At 41.6% G+C, this 25080-nt stretch overlaps 1 protein-coding gene across 1 annotated transcript in view; it reads right to left on the reverse strand.

Moving 5' to 3' along the window:
- Positions 1-1980: 1980 nt before the first annotated feature.
- The window catches only part of SH3BP5 (SH3 domain binding protein 5), a 69772-nt gene continuing 46672 nt past the window's right edge, over positions 1981-25080 (reverse strand). The window contains exons 5-10 of the mRNA XM_061586401.1: positions 14848-15009; positions 13622-13752; positions 12255-12297; positions 7855-8074; positions 5079-5336; positions 1981-3650 (exon numbers count right to left, since the gene is read on the reverse strand). Of these exons, the coding sequence (XP_061442385.1) occupies positions 3472-3650; positions 5079-5336; positions 7855-8074; positions 12255-12297; positions 13622-13752; positions 14848-15009 (993 nt within the window). The 3' untranslated portion in view covers positions 1981-3471. The remainder of the gene's footprint in view (positions 3651-5078; positions 5337-7854; positions 8075-12254; positions 12298-13621; positions 13753-14847; positions 15010-25080) is intronic.

Here is a 25080-nt window from a genome sequence, read left to right on the forward strand (position 1 = left end):
ATTGTCACCAGATCACATAACATTAGAGTGGGATTGCTAACATGGCAGCAAAGGGTCAACTCCTGGGCAGGCCCCCCAACTCTGAGCTTTCATATTAAAAAAAAAAAGTCTAGCCCTCCTAGAAAGCAAGTTATGAAGCAAAATGTGCAGGTACCCTTTTTAAGCGATTTCTGTGAAGTGAGCCATCCTAGCTTCTCCTGTCGGTGTTTTAACCAATGATTGGAGTCAGAGCTGGTGTTTGTCCTCACCCTTAGTACACTTTTCCTGCTTCTATCTTATTTTCTGGTAGTCATTGCAAACGCCATAGTTTGCCCTTCCTTTTGGTAACCAGGATAAATCTTTCCTGTGGTGGGGTCGTCTAGATCATGTACTCCCTAAAAGATATTTTCTGCAAATACTACCCCACAGTAAGTGTGGGTAGATGTTAAAAGAATCCCCTTCCTAAAATAGCAGATGTGAACATTTTATAAAGAGGCTTAGTCATGGCTTTGCTGGGCAGGAGCTAAAGACCAGGCACTTATTCAGAATTTACTGTATAGGTAGCTTACAGTACAATGGTATACATGTCTACTCAGAAGTAAGTCTGTTTTTAATGGGGCTTACCCCCAGGTAAGTGGGTACAGGGTGGCAGCCTAGGCTTTGGTTTAGGATTGGCATGGGGGGAAACAGGGTTCTTGTGCCTTTAACAACTGTGTCTCCACATCCAGGACGTTGGTAAGCATGACAGTGTCCAGGGGCAGAGCCAAAACAGCAATGACGGCACTCCTTAATTTTGGGTTATGTCAAGTTCCCCAGTGGCCATTTTGTGACTGGTGCCCTCAAGTCTCTCAAAATTTTAAGTGTGCATACTAGTCCAAAAAGGTTGGCAACCTCTGCATCAGACAGTCAAATAATGTAAGTGAGCCTTGACAGTTAACTTGTGTGAAACAGCAGCCACCTAGTACCAGAAGTGTTTAGCTCAAGAAAGGCTGCTGTATTAACCTTCCTCCTCATCACAAGAGACCGACATTGCAATGAGAACCTTATAGGTCATGCTTGAGCTTAAAATCCTACACATTGATTAAATTTGCCCTCTTGTAGAGCAGAGACATATTACACAGCTGTAGGTATGGGACAGGGCTTTATTTTTGAATCCCATTTTCAGAGTATAACTACACAAGAACACCCTGCAAACTCTGTAGCACTTAATCTAAAATGGGAGGTGGGGGGAGAAGAGATCCTTCCAGTCATGCAGGCTGTGGTATTACTATCAGCACTCTTGGGCCCCCATCTACCTCCTTTACGCAGAGTAGATGCTCAGAGAATGTGCCTGAATTGCACCTCTAGCATACCCTCCAACTGGAGAAGATATAAATAGCTACAACACCCATGTGTTATGGTACAGAATGCCACCATTAAGCAACACTGTTTTTGGCAGCAGAGCTCAATAGTAAAGTTGCATTGTGGGCATACTGTCCATACCACCTCTCAAACATAGGCCCTCTAAACTGCCATCTAATTATTATTTAAGCAACCGTTCCATCAAACTATATAGGATGTGAAATAGCAGGGCCTTTCCCTTGGCTCTCCTAAAAGACCAGCAACTTTTTGCTCCTCCGATTTTTTCCATTCCTGCCTTTCGCTACAGGATCTGGATAGCTAAGAATTTGTGCCTGAGCTTGCTTTTCCTTTCCTCCCTCCCAGACCCATTTCCTTTTGTGTCGTATCTCTTACGATTGTGCACAAGAAATGTCTTTTCACTGATATTTGTAAGACACTCTGGGAGATTTTTTTCAGCTGAAAGAATTTTTTTAAATTAACGATTAGGTTCAAGCAAAAAAAAAAAAAAGCTATTTCCAGATGTGAAATTGTTTCTATTTATCACCACACTGCAAACAGGAAAAACCAATTGTACCAATTATAATTTCACTGAAACTTCCAAAACTTGAATTGTGCCCTGTGTTGATAATATCAGAAAAAAAGAAAAGCCACACTAAAAGCTGTTTAGTTTTCATTTTATTGTTTACCACTCCATCTGGCACTCGCAAAGTTCATTTCCTCAGCTGAAACACAAGCCAAACACACAAATGGAAGGCATATGTATATTCAGGGACACCAGTTTATAAAGGTCTTTTCTAAAAGAATTTTAAGCACTTTCGATATAACCATACTGCACATGGAAACAAAATTAAGGAGTGGAAGAAGTGCTCACTGTAGTGGGAAGGATTTTTTTTTTACACTGGTATTCAGAATAGATACACCAAACTGCAGTAGGGACAAAAACAACAAAACTAGGCCAAGAAACAGAAAACTTGAGGATGGTCAGAACTGCAAAACGCCAACGAAATAAGTAAGTTTAATTAGCAGTGGCATATGTCAGTTTCAGAAATGCTAACTACCAAAACAAAGGTCCTATGCTTTTAACTATCTCTTATTAGCATAACTACCAGACATCTCTACTGTGTAACAGCTGTTACTGAAGCATGCTCCAACTCCCTTCCCAGCCTTACTCGGTTTTTTTGCTTAAGGGATGCTAAGTTTATAAGTCCTTTAATTACTCTACAAACCCTATAACATGACATCCTAAGGAGATACTAAGAAGTACTCACCCCTTTAATGCTAACTGGCAAACAGACCATCTGTTCATGCACACCATGCACCCTTTAACTTGGTAGGCCAAGGTGTAAAAATAATATTTTCCTACTGTAACACTACCCATGCCTAGCAACTGATGCCAATGGTACAGTTGCAACACTTGAAAGTGTTGGAAAAAGTGTCATATGTAAGTGTTCCAATGTACATTTCATTTTGGTCACTGGATTCACAATAATTGAGTTGCACTCGCCACGTCCCCCAAAACATAGTACACCAGAAGGGCATGTGCATCATTATTGACGACATATTTATGTTACCCTTTTTATCACTTATGAGCTCTCGAGACAATGACGGTCTCTAGACTCAGTAACATGCAACAGTTTCCTTTTATAATCCAAAATATAAATATAGACATTTAAAGTACTAGGTATTTCAGAGGATATGCCACTGTTACCTTGGAATTCTATGTTTAAACAGCAGGCCAGCTCACAAAACGGGTGCCGCCTGCAAAACAGACACCGGCTGCTCCTCCCAAACATTTGGCTCAGCCTTCAGGTCCCGAATGACACAGAACTCCAGACACAGGACAATACTAGTTATTGCTTCTGCCAAAACTGCTGCAAAACGACTAACAAAGGCTGTGAAGTACGCCAAGCCCAGTGGATGCTTGTGACCAATTTCTGTCATGACAAAAGATTTCACTTTTATTTTTTTTAAAAACGCACACACTCCAGCCCTCAACACTGATGGAACTCTTAATGCAGCTCTTTCAAAAAACGCTTACAGATTTGGCATATATTAAATAGTTATTGGCACAAGGTTCTTCTGACCTTCAGAAGAACGTTTGTGTATAAATTAATGTATAGGTTCCTCATTAGCTCCAAGCGGACAGAGACCTCAGCCAATCTGTACCACTTTTCTGTCTGCGCAAATCCCATCTTTGACTTTCAGGCACTGAAGGGAGAGCTGCTTCATCCTATTATCCAACGTGGGACCACTGGAGGAGGAGTTGCTGCTGCTCCTGTTCTTGTTCACCTTGTCAAGTGCCTTGTTCTCTGCTCCTTCTGCTCTATCTCCTGTGAAGAGGAGATGGAAAAGTTAAATGTGGGACTGAAAGAACATAGGAAGCTGCCTCATACTGAGTCAGATCATTGGTTCAACCAGCGCAGACTGGCAGTAGCTCAGGGGTCTCTCCTAGCCTTACCTGGAGATGCCGGGACTGAGGGTTGCTTCCAAATAAATTCTACTCAAAACAGACCCATGCAAATTAATGGACCTAAATTAGTCATGTCCCTCAATTTAAATGGGTCTACTCCGAGTATAGATACAACCCTGAACTTGGGACCTTCTGCATGCAGAGCAGATGTTCTGCCACTGAATTATAGTCCCTTCCCCGACAACATCCTAACACACACATAGTGTGGACCCTCCCCATCATCATCCCTCATTAATCTAAAGAAATTTGGGATAAGATACATCACAAAAGGAGCTACTTTTAAAGGTATGACTGCACACAACTGCAATTTTTTAACATATTTTTGGGGACCATTCTACTATTTTCATCCCCTCTGAAGTATCTGATCCTAACACAAATTTGGTTTTCATTTCTAAGTTTCATATTTTTAACCCCTCTGCACAAAGTTTTGATTATGACATAAGCACAGACAGCATTAACCCTTCAGCTAGAAGTTTTTCAAAACAGACTATGGAGCCAATGCAACAGCATGTTCTCTTTGGCACACCTTTGTTTTAAAAAAAGCTATGCTACATAATATTTCCCACAGTAGTCTTCTATTCCATCCCAATATTCTCCCTCAGAGCTGGTACCATGCATGATGCTGGTGAAACCTTTGGTATTCCTTTCATTGCTTCAAACAAGAATTAACCTGTCAACCACATCCTTAGGGGCATTATTGCAACTGTTTGCTGCGACTTATTTTTAGATAGAATTTCTGTAGCACTACCATTAGAGCATATGCCAAAAAGAATCCTCTATTCTCAGAAACCTCTTGCTGTGTAAAACCAGTCACTTTTCACCTGAATTCTGGAACTTGGACCTCAGGGTTTTCCTTCAACCAGGCATTTCCTGTTTTTAAGCTCTACTACTTGCAGAAAGATTTCACACTTCCAAGAGAAGGAGAATGCAAGTTACAGATTAAACTTGTTACTACCTAGCTTGACAATTTGCAGCCTGACAACCAGAAAAATACAGGGCAAGAGCTTTTGGTATAGAGATTTTAGGGGCAGACGAAGACTAGGAAGCTCAACTCAGATGCAAAGGCTTCTGGTCCCATTCTGTTTATACAGGTTGCAAGACCATGAATATTTCTCATCACGGTATAGATGCACTTGCCACATGCAGGCAGATGCTCCGCTGGCAACAAAGAAAAGGAGAAAAAACTCCCCCACTTGTCCACGCTGCCTTGCTGGAGTTTGGCTTTTGATCCCTTTCCCAGTAATCCCTAGCATAAGATTCACCCTTTGGCTTTACCAATCCAACGTACCCCTTTCAACTTCACATTCAGGCGAGGAAGCCCCACTGCATTCACTGCGAGGTCCTAGTAGAGGAAATATGCCAAATTCAGACAGCGAGATGGGGCTGGACAGATCCAAACTTCTAGGCCGTGCCACTGGAAGAAACTGAGCTGGCATCTCAAAGGGGCTTGTTGGACCAGAACTGAAACTGGAAACCGACTGGGTTTCAGAGTCCTCTTCAGACACTAAGCTGCTGCCGTTGTCATCCTCAAATACTTCTGAAGCCACTGCGTGAAGATTCAGAGCGAGCTTTGGTTAGCAAAAGCATTCCTCTCCCCCCCCCCGAGCCCTCCGTTTGCCTACACCAGGGCTGGAGATCGTTTGGCTCTCCAGGTGTTGCTGGAGTCCAATTCCCATCAGACCATACCAGCATGGCTATCAGGCATGATGAGAGACGTCGTCCAGCAGCATGTGGAGATCCAAGGTTTCCCAGTTTATGAACACTGCTCCTCCCAAGAGCTACAGTTGCAAACAGTATGCTGGTTCTCTGAAGAATACCAAATGGTGAGTCCCATTATTTAAAAAAAGCAGTTTCCCCTGTTATCCAATGCTAGCTATTATCCAAGACAAAGATAGGAAACTGGTGGCCCTCCAGATATTCCCAGACTACAACTTTCATCATTCCTGAACATCAGCCATAGTGTTGGAGATAATGGAAGTTGTAATCCAGCCATATCTAGAGGGCCACAAGTTCCCCATACCTGCTATAAGTAACGTACAGGACTACCACACCAGGAATGTCTTATCAGTTACGTCTGCCACACAGAGAGATGCTTGCAGTAACAGTTTCTAAATGGCAGCTTCTTCATGCTGTAGCCTTACAAAAGTCAACAACACAGAAGGCAGAGGGCCCCAAAACAAGAAGCCACATCGTTCCTACTCTGGGACAAAATTCTAAGTGGTGCCAGCCATTTCCAGCTTGGGATGGATCAAGCCACATACTTCACAATAGGGGTTGAGGATGGGAACAATAATCCTTTTACCAAGACAAATCAGCAAATTCATCTAGCACAATTTCTCCATTGTCTTTGGGGAGCTTCAGAGCCCAATCCTTTCCGGTTGCCATTTCCATTCTTTTAAAAAGGCAAGCAGCTGGTTTCACAGCCTTGGGTCCTTCACAGGCAATGCCGCATAGCTTTCTGTACCGTGTTTAGTAGCTGATGCGACCTATAAACAACACTGCGATGCAGTAAGTATTCTGTCCTCCAGTAACTCTCCAAGACAAAATATAGCCTGATTCCTGCCACTTAGGTTAGGCGGTCCCGTCCTAACCACACCATTGGCCTAAACTCAAGATAAGTATGTAATGCTTATGCTACATTTCAGCCAAGGATTTCTAACTTCCTGAAGCAATCTTTCACACTGTTAAAGTAACAATGAAAATTCAGCATAAGCAAGAATCAGAGCCAACTTAGAGAAAAGATAACATACAAGCAAATACACTAAACAGGAGCCACTGAAATGACTATTTCAACGTTATTTGATCTATTTTTCTTACAAAAACCAGTGCTCAAAATTGAATCATTTATGAACATGAATTACACAATGCTGCAACCTTGCCATATAAATCTCTAATGGGTCCCAGGTACATAGAATGCTACAAAATGAAAGTTTCAAAAACCAGGCACAGAAACATATCTAAGCTTTTGCAAGAAGTCCAGAATTTCACAACTGATGTCAAGGCATGACCTTCCAAAGTAGTTCAATATTCAACATTGTTTCGATCTTTGTCTCAGATAATAACTTCTATTTTGTATCCTGGGATACAGTCTTCTCAGGTCCCACATCACAAAAGTTTATGAAGCAGAGAACATAATCAGAGTATGAATGTGACAAGATCTAGGCCATATATATTTTATTTATTACATTTTTATCCAACATCTTCTCCAAAATCCTACGAGATAGGGCGCAAGAGTGTGTGATAGGTTCAAGGTCACTCAGCAAGTATCACAGTTTGAACCCAGGTTTCCCTCATCCCAGTCTGACACTCTAATCACTACACCACACTAGCTCTCTGTGGCCACATTTGGATGCCATGCTAAATCATAATTTGGTGAAAATGAGCTGCAGTGAGCCTCAGGCTCATACTCCCTGCTACCACTATCCTCTGGTGTAACACCAGCGAAAGGTTTAGAAGCTTTTACTTCTAATTTCCATTAAACAGAGTTTAGTGTGTCATCAAAACCCTAGACTTTGTTAATGTTAACCAGGGTTGGTTTGAACAAGCCAGCTTCATAACCCATGGTTTGAATGTGACTTGTTTCAAACAAACCAGAGTTAGATTAACCACAATTTGTCAGGTTTCGACAACACAAGAAGCAGCATTTAATCTAAACTGGAAGCAAAAGTTTCCAAACTCCTTGCATGATGAAGAGGAGGGAGGGAGCATACTCGCCACAAGCTCACTGCAGCATCTTCTCATCACACTAAACTATGGTTTACCATAATATCCAAAGTGGGCCAATGAATATCACCAAATTCTCTGAAGCATTTTAAGTTACACTGATTTAATTTTAAAAATGTTTATTGTATTGGATTGTTGATTGTATTTTAGTATTATTTTGTTATTCATTGTATTTTTATGCTATTTTATGTTCACCGCCCAGAGAGCTATTGCTAGTCAGGCGGTATATAAATTTAATAAATAAATAAAAATAAATAAATAATTGCCTGAATTCACCCAGAGTCATTGTGGAATACTTTCCCTTGATAGATCTAAACTCTACACATTTTTCTTCTACTTACCGGAGATATTATCCGACTCCAATTTGCACACAGAAAGGTCTTCTGCTGAAGTGTTGTTGCCTTCAGCACCCACACCACATCCTCTGGGCCCCATTGATGAGGCTCGCCTCCTCTCATGGATCTCATCAGAGATCATCTCCAAGTTTTTCAAAGCTGTTTTGTATTCACCCTTTGCCAAAGAGAGCTTTGCTTGCAGATCATCCACTGTCTTCTTTAATTGCTAATGAAGTAATCAGAAGAGACTTCATTACTCAAAGAAATATTTAGGATATTAAAATATTACCTTTGTTTTGGGACCTGAAGACAAGAGTACGATCCAGGCAAAGTTAAACCTCAACTGATTTGAATTGGAGAAATATTTATGCAACGTTTCACTTTCTGCGACTAAAAGCAATGGAATTTAGCAGTGCATACTTCTGGCTTGCTTGGACCCATACAGATTTAAACTTTCAGCAAAAGCACATAGGGTAATAGATTCCCTGCCCCTGCCCGCAGAGCTACAATTTCCAGAGTGGTTTAACAGTCCATCCCTCTTCCCAGGGAACTCTGGGAACTGTAGCTGTGAGGGGAATAGGGGTCTCCTAACGATTCTCAGTACCGTTTACAAACTACAATTCCCAGGATTCTTTGGGGGAAGCCATGGCCGTTACAGTGGCGTAAGAGTACTTCAAATATATAGTGCAGATGTAGCCGTTGTCCATGTGCAATTCCATTTAAGTGGAGGCTACCCAATTCCAGGCAGAAGTACAGTTCCAAAGCTTCCTGCAACACCATTATCACCTGAAGGCAAACACATTGTCTGCACTGCCCTGTGGTGAAGAACAGGAGAGTGAGAAAGTCAGGTGAAGACAAGCAGAGACCCTGCTCCAGTTGGACTGTCTTCCTCCCTTCCCCCCTCAGGGCCAACTGATACCACCTGCCTTGTGAGATCCATCCTGACGACTTCTTGTGCCGCTGCCACGGGACACAGCAACAGGCGTCAACTTGGACAGCTTTAAAAGGGGACTGGTCAAATTCATGGAGGATAAGGCCATCAATGGCTACTAGTCATGATGAGTATCTTATACCGCCAGTATGTCTACAAATACCAGTTGCTGGAGAACACAAGCGAGGAGAGTGCTCTTGCATTCAGGTCCTGCTTGCAGGCTTCCTGTAGACATCTGGTTGGCCACTGTGAGGACAGGACACTGGACTAGATGGGCCTTTGGCCTAATCCAGCCTGCTCTTTATTTTATATTTTGATATTGTTTTACTGCTATGTTATTAACGCACGTTATTTTGCTTGTAAGTCGCCAAGGAATAATCTCTATCCTTAAAAGGCAGCATATCAACAATACCAAGAAGAAACAACAGCTTGTATCTAAGTTCTACTCAGGGTAGACCCATTGAAATACATGGGCCTACGTTAGTTATATCTATCTATTTCAGTGGATCTACTCTGAATATGACTAGCACTGACTTCCAGGAAGGGTTGCTTTGCCTGTGCTGCCTCTGAGTCGAGCTCTCGTCTCAGAAGAAGCTTTTTCAGCTTTAAAATCAGTCAGAACGCTCTTTTTGACTGATAAAGATTTTCTCCCGGGCAGGGAGAAACGTAGAGATTAACCACAAAGCCTGTTTTTGTGGGGAGGACTGGATTTCATTTATTTATGAGAGAAGGTTCAAACTGCAATGCCGGACGGACTTTCATCAAGCTCTAGCTGATTATAGCGACATGTTTATCTTTTCTTCAAAGAAAAACGGACTTTAACAGGCAGACAAGCATCCTTCTTTCTATTTTCTTTTTTCATTTAGTTTAAATTGGTGCAGCAAAAAAGAGATTTGTCAATGAATCAGCTGTGAAGAACTTCTAGGTGAGTTATGGCTTTTCTCTTTCACTAACGAAATTAAGGTGGAAAGAAATCGAAAAAGCTTATCTTTGTTTTTATCGCAAAAAGCTGTCCTGGAGGTGCATTCTAAAGATACCAACGGAAGAGGGATTTCTATTTCGAGGAGGGGGGAAAAAAATTTTTTTTTTGGTCTATTTCATTTTGACGAATCTGCTTGTTCACAACGCCACTAATTGTTTTGATGTTGGGAACTAAGTTTGTTTTGTATTCCTGAACACATAGAGATAAGGCAGGCTGTACTGTCTACACTGATATCAGCAAGCCTCGAATATTAACCCAATTGTGGCTGAAATAATTTTTGTTTCTGTGGTTTTAAGAATGACAACCAGGAAAGTGATTGAGACCATGGAAGAAATTATGTTTCAGAAAATAATGGGTGAGATTGAGATAACGAAACAAACCCTGAGACAGGGTAGACAGGAGATGAAAATTGAATTTAACAAAATGACGCAGGAGCTTAAAGAAATAGGGGATTCTGTGAGAGAGGAGTTTGATGGGATTAGAGATGAGAAAAGAAAAATTAAAGGGAAGCTACAAGCCCTGGAGATTGGAACAAATGTGAAATTGAAAAAAGATTTGGAGTTTATGGATGTTAGAAATAAAGTTTACTGTTTGGAATTCAACGTTGTCTCTGAAGAAATTAATGAAGATTTTGGTGGTAAAGTTATCAATGTCTTGGATAATTTTCTGGACTGGAATGATGTGATGGAGCTTGACATAGAAAAAATCTATGGAGTTGGCTACAGATATGTGACAGTGGAGAAACTCTTAAGAGATGAGCCAGTGCATTTTGTAAAAAAGAAGAACAGAGATATGACTTTGCAGCAATATTTCAGCAACATATTCAGAATTCTTGACTGGAATGATGTGATGGGGCTTGACATAGAAAAAACTTATGGAATTAACTACAAATGTGTGACAGAGCAGAGATGCACCCAGAGCAGAGATGTGACTTTACAACAATATTTCAGCAACATATTCAGAATTGATGGCAAGGACATATTTGTGATGGGGGAAATTCCCATCAGACTCTTGTTATATGACTATGGCTATGACAGCAAGATCATCATGGGATACTGATAATGGACAAATGGATACTGAAACCACTGGATTTAACAGGACTATTGAAGATGGAAGATGGAATTAATATTGATAATGGAAGAATGGTTATGGAAATTATTGGACCTAACAGATTTGATGAGATGGATTAATCGATATGTTTATTTGGACTATGGCTATGACAACAATATTATTATGGGATACTGATAATGGAAGAATGGCTACTGAAATTACTGGATTTAACAGGATTATTGAAGATGGAAGATGGAATTAATATAGATAATGGAAGAATGGCTATTGAAATTATTGGGCCTAACAGATTTGAATCAGATGGATTAAGCGACATGTCTATTTGGAGAAAAGTTGAAAGATATATCTCTCAAGGAATTGAAACCTCTCTTTGACTTTTTGTGGAAAGAATAAAGTAATGTTTATGAGATTTGATGATTAATTAAGATAACTACTGGAGGAAAGTGATTTTATAATATAATTTTAGAGATAGGATTGTTATATATTGTAGACCTATAACTGATCTGCGACAAATCGGAAGTCAACATTTTATTTTATTGTTTAATTGTTTTTGTTTTGTTTTGTTTTTTGTCTTTGAAAATTTGAATAAAAATTAATGATTAAAAAAAAATGAATATGACTAGCACTGAATACAACCCTAATCATAACCTTGAGAACTCATCCTCAAGAGTCTCTCAGGAGCAAAATCTATGTGATTTACAACACTCCTGAACCCTAACTCAGGTGTTATGCCTCCGGTGTGCAAGGGAAAGTGGGGGAGTATATGGGGGCGGAGGGGAGAGATCTGAAATGGGAAGCTTGCTCTTGTCCACACACACACCTTTGATAACTCTGCACCATCATGGTTCAAAATCTTGCAGGGAGTCTACATAGACAGAACAGGCTCCCCAATTCAAATCGTCTCCCTCTAAAGCACAGAAGGTGGCAGGGTCACGAAGGAGGGGGTGGCGCAAACATAGGTTCACAGGAAGCTGCCTTATACTATGTTCCTGAGTCAGACCACTGACTCATCTAGCTCAGTACTGTCAACACAGGCTGGCAGTGGCTCTCCAGGGTTTCAGACATGTGTCTCTCCTAGCCCTATCTGCAGATGCCAGGAATTGAACTAGGGACCTTCTGCATGCAAAGCTTTACCACAGAGCCGCAGCGCTTCCCCTCACACAATTTAACATTCTAAATTATGCAAGGTTTAAATGCCTGAACGCTTCCCAGCCATCATTGACAGGGTTAAGAACATAAGAACATAAGAAGAGCCTGCTGGATCAGGCCAGTGGCCCATCTAGTCCAGCATCCTGTTCTCACAGTGGCCAACCAGGTGCCACTCTCATGACAGGACAAGATTAGGCCATGCTTTTTTCATTGCAATGAAACCACTGTAGTCGTGATTTACAATATATCTGCTACAGATATATATTTGATACATACCTCTAACTGCACGTAATACTTCGCCTTGAGTTCAAAGTAAGGCCTGTGGGAAAGAGAGAACACGAGGGGGGGAGGGTTTCATTATTCTTGGTAGAACAACCCACAGAGAAGGATGGGAAAGGGACCTGCCCTGTGTCCACGCAGAGCTTCGTGCAGAACATTCTAGAACTGAGCAAAGCTTTGATGGGAAGCCCAGTGAACCTGCTTAGTGCACACACTCAAGGGGCACACCTCATGCCTTCCTGCTCAGTTCCACAGAACCTATGGGCGCCTCCAGACCGTTGCCGTTTTTGGGCGGGATTCAACTGCATACTGGCCAATACAGGTTGTGCAATTATAATTGATTAGAAGGCCTTGCATAACAAATCCACTTCAAGATCGGACTTCTGGGGATAACGAAAGGGAAAATGCACTGGCAAGTGTGGGATGGCACTTGTTTTGACACAATGTCATCCAACCTCCCCAAAAATAAATCAGAATGGATTGTCATTCAATAGCCAACGTCCACCTAATCTCTTTGCAAACAAATCAGGATGAATGCTCAATAAACGAGGCACGTGGAAGCACCCTACGTGTGATGGACAGAGACTATGAAAAACATGAGGTTTGATGGGGCTGGCTTGCTTACTTGGATAATGTAGAGCAAGTTACTCTGAAACCGCTCTTCCATAGTAGCACTTACTCTCTGTGCTTCGATACTGAAGAGCTTATTTGGCCGGCTGGGGACTGAACTTGGGATCCTCTGCAAGCAAGGCAGCTCTACTACGGCCTTTCCCCAATAAAAATTAGGGAATATGCACAGATGCAACTTTACACCCGGTTTCAAAGGGAAAGCCCCCCCTCCCCCCCATAAGCAAAGCAAAGCAAAAAAGGGGTTAAAGGGGGCATGAGACCTAAGGCCCAGTGCAGGTCTCAGGGCCTGTGAACCATCCCCTAACACCACTGCTGGAAAGAGTCATCTGAGGTTTAAAAACCTACATGTTTCATAGCATCTCTCACACACTCTATAGCAGAGATGGGGAGCCTTTTTCAGCCCGAGGGCCACATGGCAGTTGTGGGCAGTGCCAAAGGCAAAAGTGGGTGAAGCAACGAGTGTAAATGTAAACTAGTACACCAGACTAGTTTCTACACACACACACCCTTCTCTCTATCTGCCATCCAGGCAAGCAAGAAGCACTATCAGAGTTCAAAGACATATTGCGCAGAGAGTTCCAGGGGCCAGACAGATAGGCCTGGAGGGCCGGCATTTTGCCCTCGGACCCAAGGTTCCCCACCCCTGTCCTAGAGCACGTGCATGCAGCCACAGACCAAGCAAGCAGTCCCACCTGCACATGTGAATCGGATACAACGCAAACAGCTACACATACTTGGATTTATTTATGGCCCTTTTCAGCTTCTTCTCCAACTGTTTCATTCTGCCCATGGCAGCGTTGTATTTGGCGGCCGTCTCCTTGTGCACTAGCTCACTTTGGGTTTTCGTCCGTTCTGCCTCCATGACCTTTACAGAAGAAGAAGAAAGGGAGGGGGAGAAACAATTTTGAGCTGAAGCAGCTGCAGGCTGGTTATATGCTTAACTTGGGTATGCTTTCAATAGCACTCTTTCTGCAAGTTCACAATCGAGACAGCTGGCAGGACAGCAAAAAAAACATTGGGGGGCAGGGGACTGACAATTGTCACGAAAATCTATACATGGAAGCTGCATATACTTTAGCTAGAATTCATTAGTATGTGAATGTGTACATAGATATTTTATATATCTATACACACAGGTACACACAACAGAGAGAGAGAGGGTGTAAGCATTAGAAATGTGCTATTGACCATCTGACTAAAGCTCCTATAGTGACGGAATTTCCCAGCAATGGGTGACTTCTATGTAAAGAAACTACGGTCAAAAACAGTCAATAATCTTTCCTTTGAACACTAGTTTTGGAGCCTACAAGAGAAGAAGAAGCCGTTCTTGGCTTAATCCTAAATGCTGCCCAGGATCTGTTTCAATACAGCTTGAAAAACACTGACTATCAACATTTAACACACATGCAAGTGGAAAGTTTCCCATAAGATTTAACAGAGCCTCAGTTCATTTCAAAGGTTAATCTGTCTTGAAAATGAAAGTTAAAGAAGTTGTGTAGTATTTACTGATCCATCCAGCCTTGAACAGCTTAGCTTTCAACTCTAAGATTGCTCAGTGGAGCTCTTTTAATATAATTTATGTGACACATTCTAACAGAAAGGGAACTCAGACAGCAACCTTTTTGACTGCTCCACAATTATGGAATTCCATTCTGATGGAGCACTGCTGCAAACTCACAGCCCAAGAATCGGCAATTCATGTTTCTCCTTACACAAACCTGGGGCAGCTCACACCATTCTGCTGCAAGTCATTCTGATCCACACTCATAGCGAGATTCATCTCGCATTATAGCAGAAGTTAGAAAACACAACAGTGCAAATCATTTGTGCTGCTTCTTTGTGATGACTATCCCCATCTGCCTGCCCAAAGGATCCAAGGATTTGTAGCTTCCCGTTCTTCAGATGGGAAAAGCACAGGAAAGTAACCGCTTTTTCAAGACAAGCCAGCAACAGATCTTACCCTTTGAGTGGCATGGTTGAGCATCTCTTGCCAGGCCGAATCAAACTGCTTGTCATCTTCCAACAGCCTCTGCTCTGCAAGGGAAATGGTCTCCTTAGCAGCCCGTAGCACCTCAGTGGCTCTTTGGAAATCCTGGGTTGCCTTCTGAGCTTCCAATTGTGCCTAAATGTGAGAAAGGCAGCAATTTATCAAAAATAGATTTCAGTACATTTAAGAAAGGGGAGAGAAATGAATAATTGCTGGTTTTAAGTTCAGCCTAACAATTCCTTTTCTTGTTCTTGATTTTTGCCTGCCCATCTACAGTATGAACTGTATCCTTCAATGCCATCAATGGGCATCTTTTAATTTGACTAACTTAAAAAAAATTAATCACCATTCCTTGAGATTTCAAGATAATTGTTTTGAATTCTGCAAATTCAAAAGGGTGTCATCGTCATGAAATGGAAATGGACTGCCTTCAAGTCGATTCTGACTTATGGTGACCCTATGAATAGGGTTTTCATGTTAAGCGGTATTCAGAGGGGGTTCGCCATTGCCTTCCTCTGAGGCTGAGAGGCAGTGACTGGCCCAAGGTCACCCAGTGAGCTTCATGGCTGTGTGAGGATTCGAACCCTGGTCTCCCAGGTAATAGTCCGACACTCTAACCACTATGCCACACTCGCTCTCGTCATTGTTATAGCACTTCAAAACAGCATACTACTTTTGCTCATTCAGCCTCACAAGAATTTCAGTATGTAATATTAGGCCAAGACAGCAATTCTATCAGTGTTTACAAGCATTGAAAAAAAGGTGTCAACATATGAATGTGTTTCCAACCCCTTCCACATGACAGACATATCCTAAGAACTTTCCCTTGTGGTACCATTCACTACTGTGCAAACCTCGCGTTGCCTTCTGCAACATTATTATTCAAAGGTTTCCCTGAAGATTCAGATCAGTTAACAATCAGCCCTGCCCTACCTTTGGTTGGCTTTCAACTCTTTATCCTAAGATCACAAGAGCTGCCAGAAGTCTACAGCATCAGAACCATTTAGAAAAGCTGCACGTTATTTAGCAAATAAAATGCCATGCCAGTCCCCAGTGCAAATTCACTGCTAAAGAGCTCCAACTGAGCAGGCCAGCTTGCAACAGCTTAACGCAGCCTTGGCATTCATAAGTTTCTCTGCCAGCTGCTTGCTCATGATGAATAAATGAATGTTATGCCTCCCAAATGCCTTTGGCTAGATAACATATTTAAATAGCCCATCAGCCCAGTCTGGAATGACAATCATTGTATAATCCTTAAACAGCCATTGATTATGCTAAATAAGCGCTGGCTTGGCATAGGAGCTCAGGGGTTGCCAACTGACCCAGTCTGGAATTATAATCATCATATAATCCTTAGGTTATGCTACTTATCAGCTGGTTTGACATGGGAGTTAGGGGACAATCTAGCAATTTTAATTCATTTCCTTTCAGGCCAGTTTCCAGAAAAGCAAGGGGCAAACCTGTGAGGTTTGTTTCCTTCCCTGAAATACCACCTTTATTGTTATTATTATTATTATAGTAGGTATTTATAACCTGCCCTTCAAAAAAACTTCCCAGGGAAATAAAAAAACAACACTACATCAAAACTGCTAAAACCTAATACAATTCACTAATAGGCAAGAAACCTTGCAATTTAAGAACGTACCTATAGCCCACAGATATTTCCATCAAACTTTAAAAAGCAGGGAAATTGGGCACCTATAGTGAATACACCAGGGGAGAAGGAGAACTGACCTCCTCTCTGAGATATTGGACTGCCCTACAAAGTTGTCAAAATGCAAACACAATCTGGGTTGCCCTTTCACTGTCCAATCCACTTCCTGTGTAGCTTGGAAGAATTTGGTAACATGTGCCTCTGAGCATATGGGGAGTGGTGGCACCTCCAAAGATGGAGAATTACATTTTTGTATACAGTAGGACCCCACTCATACAGCGGGTTACGTTCCGGACCCCCATTGTAAAGCGAAAACTGCTGTAAAGCGGAACTCATTGAATAGAATGGCGCACGATACCTGAAAAGCGCCGTAAAAGCAGAACAAGTGCTGTATGAGTGGGGCTTTAGTCTAATTGCATCTAATTGAGACCACTGTATTAGTGAATCGCTGTAAAGCAGGGTCCTACTGTATTTGTTGTTCTTCTTACTTTGCTTCTTTTATGTGTTACTACTGTTTCTACAGAGAATCTAACCTAGAAAATTATATTTCTCTCATTCATCCTAAAAATCTGTGTCAAATTTATTTTTATTAATTTCAAAGCCTTTTTATTGGACAATGTCATATGATGGTGTTTCAAACTGGAGGTTATGCTCTATTTCTATTCTGGGCGCATTAACAGTTGAATCTGAAACTGCAGTTTGATGTAAAATCTGGCAGATTACAATATGTTGCTACTTAAGCAATGCCTCTGGCTGTTGGTAAAAAAAAACTTGGCCTGCCCAAGATGCATGTTTTCAGCCTGCTATGCTTAAACTACTCCACTTAAGGAAAGGTGGGCATAGTCAATTAAAAACATAGAGCACACCTAGAATTTTCTTAGAATATATTTCACCTCCCACTGTTTTATCTTGTGCAAACTGAGACACTCCTCATGTCCACTGGAAACTATCCTGCAGAACAGTCAGTGCCATCATTCCAAAATTGTTTTGGGAGCTTTTTTTTAGTGTTGCAAAGTGTTGCTGTATTTCACATATTCACAGAAGCACAAGAAAATGATTTACTATAGGAAACTTCACTAAAATTGCAAAGAAAATCAAACTTATTTAAAGTAACTACCTGAACTATATCAACTGCTTTAATATTGTTGCCTTTTCCCTCCTAAAACAAGATCAGCACAGCACATGTCTTGTTTCTGTTATTTGGGCTGATTGCAGGTGTTGTCACAACTCACCATATCCTCAGAGGCATATGTTACCAAATTCTTCCAAGCTACACAGAAAGAGGATTGGACTTTGAAAGACCAACCCAAATTGTGTTTGCATTTTGACAAATTTGTATGGCAGTACAATATCTCAGAGAGGTCAGTTCTCCTTCTCCCCTGGTGCATTCACTATAGCTGCCCAATTTCCCTGCTTTTTAAAAGTTTGATAGAAATATCTGTGCTATAGGTATGTTCTTAAACTACAAAAAAAAATGCCTATTAGTGAATTTCTCTGCTTTTTAATCCGGGAGGTAAGAAATGGGATCCTGTGCAAGTCTGCTGAGAATGGATTGATCATCTGCATGCTTATTGAGTTCAGTGGGATTTACTCCCCTGCAATCATGCTTAACATAGGTGAAACTGTCCGGAGGGGAGGAGAGCAGGGAGGAGGGGGAGGAGGAGGGCAGGTCTGATCGTTTGCATGCTTATGAAGTTCAGGGGGATTTACTCCCATGCAATAATGGCTAGGGTAGGTAAAACTGACCATGGGGGAGGAGAGAGAAGGGGGAGCATAGAGGGAAAGAGGAAGGGGGAGAGGGGAGTAGAAGGAGGGAGAGGGGAAAGGGCAAAAGGGAGGTGATGGGAGGGAGGAGGAGAGGAGGGCAGGTTTGATCATTTGCATGTTTACTGAGTTCAATGGGATTTACTCCTGTGCAATCATGCTTAGGATAGGTAAAACTGACCATAGTGGGGGGGGGCGGAGGAGGAGAGGAAGGGGGGATTGGGAGGGGATGGGGGAGGAGAAGAGAGGGGTGAAGGAAGGGAGAGGAAAGGGGCAAGAGGGAGGGGATAGGAGGGAGGAGGGCAGGTTGGATCATTTGCATGCTTTTTGACTTCAATGGGATTTACTCCTGTGCAATCATGCTTAGGATAGGTGAAACTGACCTGGGGGAGGGGAGGGAGGACAGGGGAGAAGATTGGATGGTGGGCACTGGGCAGAGAGGAAGGCTCTTTCCTTTCCAAAAGGAAAACATTGTAAACAATATCATTGTTTTTCAGGGTTTCCCCCACCTTTTTATTCTACAGCAGGCACATGTAGCCTCCAACCCAAATTTAAACCAAAGCTGTCCCTGGACACATCCACACCAGAACTTTATTTCACTTGAGACAGTCATGGCTTCTTCCAAAGAATCCTGGGAAGTGTAGTTAATGAAGGGTGCTGTGAGTTGCTAGGAGAGGCCCTGTTCCTGTCACAGAGCTTCAGAGCGGCTGACTGTTAAACCAGTCTGGCCACTGGAGCTCTGTCAGAGGAATAGGAGCCTCCCCTCAGCACCCTTCACAAACGACACTTCCCAGGATTCTTTGACGGAAGCCATGACTGTCTCAAATGAAATAAAGGTCTGGTATGGGAGTGGCGCCCTGATTAGGCAAGTCAAGCAGCTGTGAGTCTGGCCTTTAGAACACTGATAGTTGGTTCTTACTGAGCATGCCCAACCTGATCATTGATTAAATTAATTAATAATCAGCCAGGCATTTTTTTAAAAAACTTTTAAACTGCAGAAAATGAAGGTCAGAGTATGGGCAAGGTCAGTAATAGGATTACAGGTACTCTGTAAACATGGGTGATTTTTAATTAATTATGAGAACACTCAGAGAAAGAAGTCCGAAAGGAGTCTGGGTTTTTTCTCTCTCTTTTTACACTTTGAACTCTCGATTCTCTCTGACTGTTTTGTGTACCCACATGAAAATTTAGAGGGTTGTTAAGCAAGCGTTTCTGAGTTCAGGACTATAAGTTTTGTAAGGCTTTGTTTTGAAATGAGCTTATGGGAAACATCAGAATGGCATGGGGGTATTTTCAATTTAACATTGCAGAATGCAAAAAATCCATGCTGAGTATAGTATACAGCCACTCTTGTGGCTGTACAATCAAACAGCAGCAATAGCAAGCTAGAGACTGCAGGTAGCAGAACAGCATCAAACCATTCATTGCAGAGAAAAATCATAATTAAAATGCCTGAGCAAATGAAACAGTTCGCCTGCCACTGAAGTCAGAGTAGGAGCCTGGCCAGCCTGCCTGGGGAGAGTCGTCCATAATAGGGATAATTCTCTCAGTGCACAGGTAGGCTCACATGAAAACAGGTGATCCCTCAACTACCCTGGTCTCATGCTTTAAAAATGTATACTTTCAGTGAGCAGACATATAAAGCAGTGGTGCATTCATATCATGGCCACAATCCCTGCCAGGTCAGCTCTCCATGGACAACAGAATCCCTGCATCTGCAAGAACTTGCTCGATTGAGGCGACAATGTGCAATAATATCTAGGTTATGAACAAAATGGCACATGTTTGTCATAGTCTGAAATCACAATTTGTTTATCAGCCAGCTGACTACACATGTAATATCCTTGCTCAATTTCTCCCTTGAATGCCTTATTACAAATCTGAAAGTAGAAAGGCTCCTTCCGGGATTTTCTGCTCTGTACTAAGGGCTCTGTGCTGCAAACAAAAATACAAAGTAGTTGTTGCCTCTAGCTAGAAATATTGACTCAGAGTTTTCTTTCGCCATTCCAGACATGAGTAGTAGATTCCAGCGAAGGGTGGCAGTTGTGAAAGCAGATATGATAAAGATAAAAATCAAAATCAATGAGCTAGGCCTTAACAATTTGAAATATATATACTGAAGTTGAATTCACAGCTGACTTGGGACCTATACCTTGTAAACAGCAACATCCACATGTACATCAAGTTTGGATTTTCTTTGCAGTAGCAATATACATTTTATGCCGCAAAGCATTTTTTCTGTCCCAGATACTGATTCTATTCTTAGATGATACTGTCATTCTCATATCATTCTGAAGGTTACATTTCCCTATTGCTTCCTTCTCTGCCCAATGCAAATAATTCCTGCTTTCACCTAAATAACATGGCCTATCTTCTACGCTATTTAGCATATTAGTAGACGTTGGCTAGTAGATGTAAGTTTAAGCCCATATAAATATCAGTTATTCTTTTGTTAGAGGTGTGGTGTCACTTTTTTCCATCAATCTTATGACACCCACTTGTTGCATAACATCTGTGCAAAGGAAAAGAAATATTAAAATAAGCCAATATTAAAAAAGCATGCCACTTTCTCTTTTTACATCCCAAGTAAGAAAACGCATCATGTCATAATGCAATACAAGCTTCCTTCAGGCAACCTGACTATTAATAATAGACTGAGCCAGCTTCTCAGCAAGCATTAGATCTCCAGTTCTGTGTCAGTTGACCAAATGGAATGCTTAAGCTCAGGGCACTGCCAGACGTCCTTTTTATGGTGCATTCTTTATGCTCGTGGTGGTATCGGGAGGTTATATGCAATCGCACTTTCCATACTATTTGCACCTGTAAGTTTCAGGGCAGACATACTGCTTTATTTCCAATCAGCGCATGTCCCATAACTTCCTGCTGAAATTGTGTAACATTTCATAACTACAAACGTTCCAAGTTGTTGGGGGGGGGTGTTCTGCTTTTGCCACGCTACAGTGCAAATGTGCTCCTCTAGGTGGCAATAATATTCAGCGATGCATCACAGAGAACTAATAAAGCAGAATGATGCATGAATGGTCCAGTATAAATCCATCATTAATGCACTATTTTTGTATCACTGATAAGTTGCAGAATACATTTGGCAAAAAAACCCATCAGTCGGGGAGGGCCCTCAGCTTTTTAAACTGTACCACATTTCATTGCAATGGCCACATTTATTGACTACGAGCCTCATAATTTTACCCACTGCCAGCATGTCATTAAACAGATTAATGTGAACAAATGTTTGCTTGAACAAGACCCAAATGTTGCAACTGCTGGGTTATCCACAATGACATGTCATGTTTATAAAAGCCAAGGTATCCAACATTTTGGTCACACTTTACCATAGTCCAAAAGGGAGGATTAGTAGCTTTTTAATATATATTTTAAACCACTTTTAAAAAAATGTTTTTAAAGCTTTTTTAAAAATGTTTTTAAAGATGTTTTGTTTTAGTATGTTTTCAATGGTTGTTGTGTTTTAATACTGAAGTCTGTTTTTATGAAGTTTTAAAATGTTTTTAGTGCTTTTGTTTGTCGCCCTCGGCTCCAACTGGGGGAATGGGTAGGATATAAATCAAATAAATAAATAAATAGAGGGATAGACCACACAGATGCCACAGGGTAGGGCAGGGCTGGGCTAGTTGCTACTCACATTTTGTGATAGTGACAGAAGTGTGGATGTAAGAACCTGTTAGGCCATCTCTGGAGCCCCAACTTAATTGCTCCAATCTGCTTCATTAACCATAAAAATAATAAAAAGACTTCCCTTTTTACTCATTTTAAGTGACTTTTAAACAAACTATAAATACTAGCTAGGAAATTAACACCTCCCAGCTAGACTGGCAGAAGAAATTATGTTTGATTCTGTCAAGGTCAGGTGCTCACTTACATTGTCAAGCCCTTTTGCTGTGGAACCAAGCACAGTACAAGGGACCTTTATTTTAAAACATGGATCCTTGTCAGTTACTAGTGATTTGGAGCTGCTTATTTCCCCTATTATAGTATCTTCCACTCTTACCAATACACATTATAATTTATTTGTAGAGATGCAAGAATCCACAATATATCTGAGCTCTGCTATAATTACATCAACTGGTTTGGTCATTGGGTTTTTTTTGGGGGGGAGCCCTAGATCTTTTCTGCTTGGCCCCAGATCTCCAGCCCCTTCCTCTCCCCTGTTTAACTTTTTTTCCTTTTTGCTTATAGGGCAGTTGGGCACACTGCAAAGTGCCACCATCTTAATTTGCCCAGAAGCATCTATACATACAAATTACCATATGCAAATTTGTGCCACGGTCCTGCGTCCTGAATTCTTTAAGTAATAAGCCATGCCCCAGCCAACTCCCCAGATTACATAATATCCATGATTGCTAACCGTTATTTCCTTAAGTTTAAATGACTATTGATCTTTTATTGCTTGGCTTGTATTTGCATTTTCACAGTAACCCTTCAAGTGAGTTGAAAGACTCTACATGGAATCATAGTAGAATCATAGAGGCCCCTCATCGTTCACCTGACAGTACATCCCACTGAACTCAATAGGACTTATTTCCAAGTAAACATGTATAGGATATCACTAAAAGAAGGGCTACAGGAAGGAAGAAGGGCAGAGGTTTGCTTTTAATAATACAGATCACCATCCAACTACATGTGATATTTGCGGGGGGGGGGGAGAGAGAAAGTTCCTGTCTGTGTTCATGGGCAGTGGGAAAAGTCCCCCAGGCCAATTTCAAAGTCTGTGAGATCAATCTACATAAGAGAAACCCATTAAAACACATTGCTTACATGTTAATGTGCTTACCCTCTTACAGTGCGATGTGAGCATTTCCCAGGCATTCTGAACAGGGGTAGAACCACTGTGGAATAAACTGGTTCACATCTGGTGCTCCAGGCCCCTACGTCCATATGTTGACTGACTCTCTGTACCCAGAGCCAGCTCATGTACAAGTTGTAGGCTCCATACATGCGATTGGAGACCCAATCATGCAGAGAGCACCTAGGCATAGACAAGTTGTATTTATGCTGGCTCTGGGCACAAACAGACATTCATATATGGAGACCACATTTGAAGAACTTGTGCTTGAGCTTGCCCTCTTCTCCCCCCCCCATTTCTTTTTCCTCAGGTGTCATGTCTTTTTAGATTGCAAGTCTGAGGTCAGGGACCATCTTAGAACTGATTTTTTTAGCTGCTCTGAAAGACTTTTTGACCCAATGAATACATAAGTCAGGCGCAGGAGCAACAGAACCAATCTCTATCTCTTGGTCATGATCTCATCAGCATACATCAAGGCAGCCAATATGGAACCTTCCAAATATGTTTGGACTATACCTCCATCAGCCCTAGCCAGCATAGTCAATTGTCAGGGATAATGGAAGTTGCAGTCCACCAATGTCTGGAGGGCATCACATTGGTTATTCCTGGTGTGTAAGATTGTGCAAAGAGTAGTGCTCCAGTTATAATTCATACCTAGAGTGCCTTTGGAACACAAACCCAAATAAATGAATATAATGTTTTGTGCCATGGTGGGTCTCCTACTGATAACAAAAGAACAAGAGTCCCTCTACAGTCATGCAATCCTTCTACAGTCAGCGTCTGCTATCCAGCTACTGAAAAAGCCTGTTTTTGCCTCTGAAAGTTATCTCTTGAAGCGATATTACATGACACAACCATTTAAAGTTGCCTTTCCTCAGTGCTTTTTTATGCTGTCATTTGAGATTGTCTGGTGGGACTTCCAGCAGTCTCAGCATGAACTATTTATTCCCTGCAGCATAAATATTACATACACACAGTACTGCCCTACTTTATGAGACCCGTTTGCTTCTTTTGATGAAATCCCTTGAGAATGTTACTGTTTAGGGAGCTAAGAGTGCCACAGTCAATGCGGTGTAGTGGCTAGGGTGTGGGACTAGGACCTGGGAGGAATTGAACCCCACTCAGCTATTAGCTCCCTGAATTAACTTGGGCCAATCAATGTCTCTCAACCTAATGTACCTCACAGGGTTATTGTGAGGATAAAATGGGGAGGGGGAGAACCAAGAATGCCATCCTTGAACTCCTTGGAGAAAGGATGGAATATAAATATAATCATTAATTAATTAATATTAAAATATAAGACCTTTACCAAGTATAGGACATAGCAATAAAACAGACTTTTGAACTTGGATAAATCTGACTGGTACACACAAAAGGATTTAGGAATTCTACTGGATCACAAACTGAAAACAATTTCTGAAAACAGCCTGAGTTTTGGCACCGATCAATCAATGCCATTTTCAAGCCTATTAACAGCAGCATTATATTGAAGACTTGGAAGCCAACACCGTTTTCCTCGAGGTAAGCCTCATGGATCTGACCATGGTTTCCCCTTCTCCTGCCACCTTTTCCCCAAACAACAAAAACTAAAAATGTCACCCTAAAACAGTTTCCTGAAACAATTCACTTCAGATTACAAAGAAAACCTCCATGATTCGCACACAGAAAGACCACAAGGAACAAACCAACAAAGGATGACTTTCTAAAAAGCCCCTCTCTCTCTCTCTTTCTTACAGTTCTAGCAGACACACTTATTTCATTGTACCGGAATGCAAAACATAAGTCACACACCCCAAAGGGTTATAAACCCCTTCACCATACTCACTCTGCTCTACTTCACTCTGGTCCCTTTATCTCCCTAAAGCCAGCATAAACAGCAGTTACTGTCAAACCCTCATCTTCCTTGCCTCCAAATAAATGATGCTCATTGCTGGTGGAATTGTATATGGTCTTTATGGCATTTCTACTG

This window comes from Rhineura floridana, chromosome 10 (genome assembly GCF_030035675.1).
Source record: "Rhineura floridana isolate rRhiFlo1 chromosome 10, rRhiFlo1.hap2, whole genome shotgun sequence".
NCBI lineage: Eukaryota > Metazoa > Chordata > Lepidosauria > Squamata > Rhineuridae > Rhineura > Rhineura floridana.